Below are 2,208 nucleotides of genomic sequence, written 5' to 3' on the forward strand. Positions count from 1 at the left end.
CCCGCGCCACCCCCGAGGCCGCTTGGCCGCCGCCGCCGCTGCCCATCGTGCCCGCGGAGGAGCTTGTGGCCGGGGAGCCCTGCGAGAAGCCGAGTCCGAGCAGCAACGCCGTCGTGGAACAGCCGCTTGTCGACCCCGACGTACCACAGGTCAGTCAATCCATTCTCTTCGAGCTCTTCCTAACTATTGACCTCTTTTCTTCTGTGTTTCCCGGTGTGTTGTGGATGGGGAGTACTGGTCCCTGTCTCCGTCACAGAGTGAAGGAACGGGGCCAATCCATCCTCTAATAGTACTGAGCAGTGACATCTCTTGAGTCTCACTAGTCACAGGCTGAATTTCAACTGGATGTGTTGTATGTAGTATTTTAACTAAAAAAGGTGAAGGGGATTTGTTACTATGAGGAAGGAGATACTCTTGTTCCGCATGAAAGAACCATGGAAATCATACCGACATTATCTGTCGGAGATTTTTCCTTAATGATCCATTTGTCCTGAAATTCTTGGACCTCGCTGATAGGTCCTTGCAAACCTTTCAGTTAATGCTTTTTCGGTGTTGGACTCCCAAAAGAGTTCCTGTACTTCATGAATGGAAAAGTGATAGGTTCTCCATCCAAACTGAAAGAAGAGAGTGTCACCTACATTTTGCGGGATTGGTTGCAGCAGCGGGACGTCTTAACTTTTCCTGACTTTATTTTTCCGTCCTGGTCGGTGGTCGGTACTTCTGGTTCTTTGTTTTTGTTGTTTTGGTTTTGTTTTTGTTTACTCTTTAAAATATTTCTTTCATACGCCGTTGTAGATGAAGAATGAAGTCTTAAAAGAAAGAAAAAGTTGTAATTTGTGTTTCAGAGCCTGTTTTCTTTTCATATCCTTATTACAGAAAGAGAAGTGCTTGGACCTTGTATAGAGAATTCGTTGTCCTAGCTTTTGGGGTTTTGGTTCTGGTTTTTTTTTTTTCAGTAGCAGTTACATCTGTGTGCTTAAAGGCTAGGTGTCTAAGATCCAGAAATTTACATTAAATTTGAAGGAGATTTGCCGAATGACGACGTCGGCCCTTGAATTTGCACATTTACCAAGGGTACCCCAACTTAGGCTGTGCAGCCGTACTTCTCTTTCCCCCCTGTTCTCAATTATTTTGTTCAATATATGTTGTAGCTACGTGAATATACAAGAATTAGCACAATTAACAAGCAACAATCCTTTACACCTTGATTTCTGAGGAAAGAAAAGCCTCTTTTTGTGCCTACAGAATGGCGTGATTGTATGTAAATATGTATAACGTGTCCAGGTTCACTGCAGGTGCTTTCCAGCCTCTTGGGTAGTGGTAGGTACAGTCATAAAGGAGTGATCAAGTGACGGACAGCCTGCAACACAGGGGTGAGAGAATATGGATTTCCAGGAGTAGGGGAGCCTCCTCCTGTACTGTGGCCTCGGAAAGGTCTTCCGGGGAGAAAGCCCGGAGGGCCTGGCAGATAGTTGAGCAACTCATCTCCTCCGGAATTGTAGGGGGTTGGGGTGGTTTGCATCTCAGTTTCAATGGGTTGACAATATTTTGTTCCAGCTTTAGAGGTCTCAATATCAGTCAGTGTTGGTGGAGTAGTTAATTTAGGTATTCTGGACTAAGATATTCAAAATCAAAGTTCCAGACGCCCAGCTAAATAAGCTTAATACCTGTGGTTTTCCGGGAAGCAGGGGTGTGTGTCTAATTGTGTACATCAGAGCCCGTTTTCTTTTGCTACTCTTGTGCCAGTTATTTAATTATAACTTCTAAAAATACTTACGATGAATGTTTTGGTTTTGAGCTACTGAATTAAGACTCGTAATACCCGGTACGTCGTAGTAAGAAAACTATATGACATATACGTTGTGCGTGCAGTGCCGGGAGGAGGCTGCGGGCGCCGCTGTTGACCGAGAGGAGCGAGAGGAAGGTCGGAGAGCTGCAGCCCCGCCCGCTGCGGCCCGGCTCGATCGGCCTCCCGGTGTCTGGCTCGGAGGCCGGGCGGTTTGCGACAGTCCCCACGCTGCGGAACCGTGCTGAAGAGACACAGAGAGCCCGGCGGCAGCGGCTGGGAGCGGCGAGCCGGAGCTGCACCGTGAGCCCGATCGGTGAGCGGCGGCGGGAGCTCTCGACGAAGTTGCGGTGCCGGCGGTGCGGCGGCGGAGATGTGCGCGGCGGGGAGGCGCTGGGGCCGGCGGCAGCGAGTGCTGCTCT

The 2,208-nt window shown here is 48.9% G+C and overlaps 1 protein-coding gene across 1 annotated transcript in view; it reads left to right on the top strand.

The window, feature by feature from the left end:
- The window catches only part of LOC108509232 (protocadherin gamma-B5-like), a 10,655-nt gene that overhangs the window by 2,414 nt on the left and 6,033 nt on the right, over positions 1-2,208 (top strand). Inside the window, exons 2-4 of the mRNA XM_017838573.1 lie at positions 18-213; positions 568-703; positions 1,873-2,136. Coding sequence (XP_017694062.1) covers positions 18-213; positions 568-703; positions 1,873-2,136 — 596 coding nt within the window. The remainder of the gene's footprint in view (positions 1-17; positions 214-567; positions 704-1,872; positions 2,137-2,208) is intronic.

The sequence above is a fragment of the Lepidothrix coronata genome, unplaced genomic scaffold, assembly GCF_001604755.1.
Source record: "Lepidothrix coronata isolate B3197 unplaced genomic scaffold, Lepidothrix_coronata-1.0 Scaffold348, whole genome shotgun sequence".
Lineage (NCBI taxonomy): Eukaryota > Metazoa > Chordata > Aves > Passeriformes > Pipridae > Lepidothrix > Lepidothrix coronata.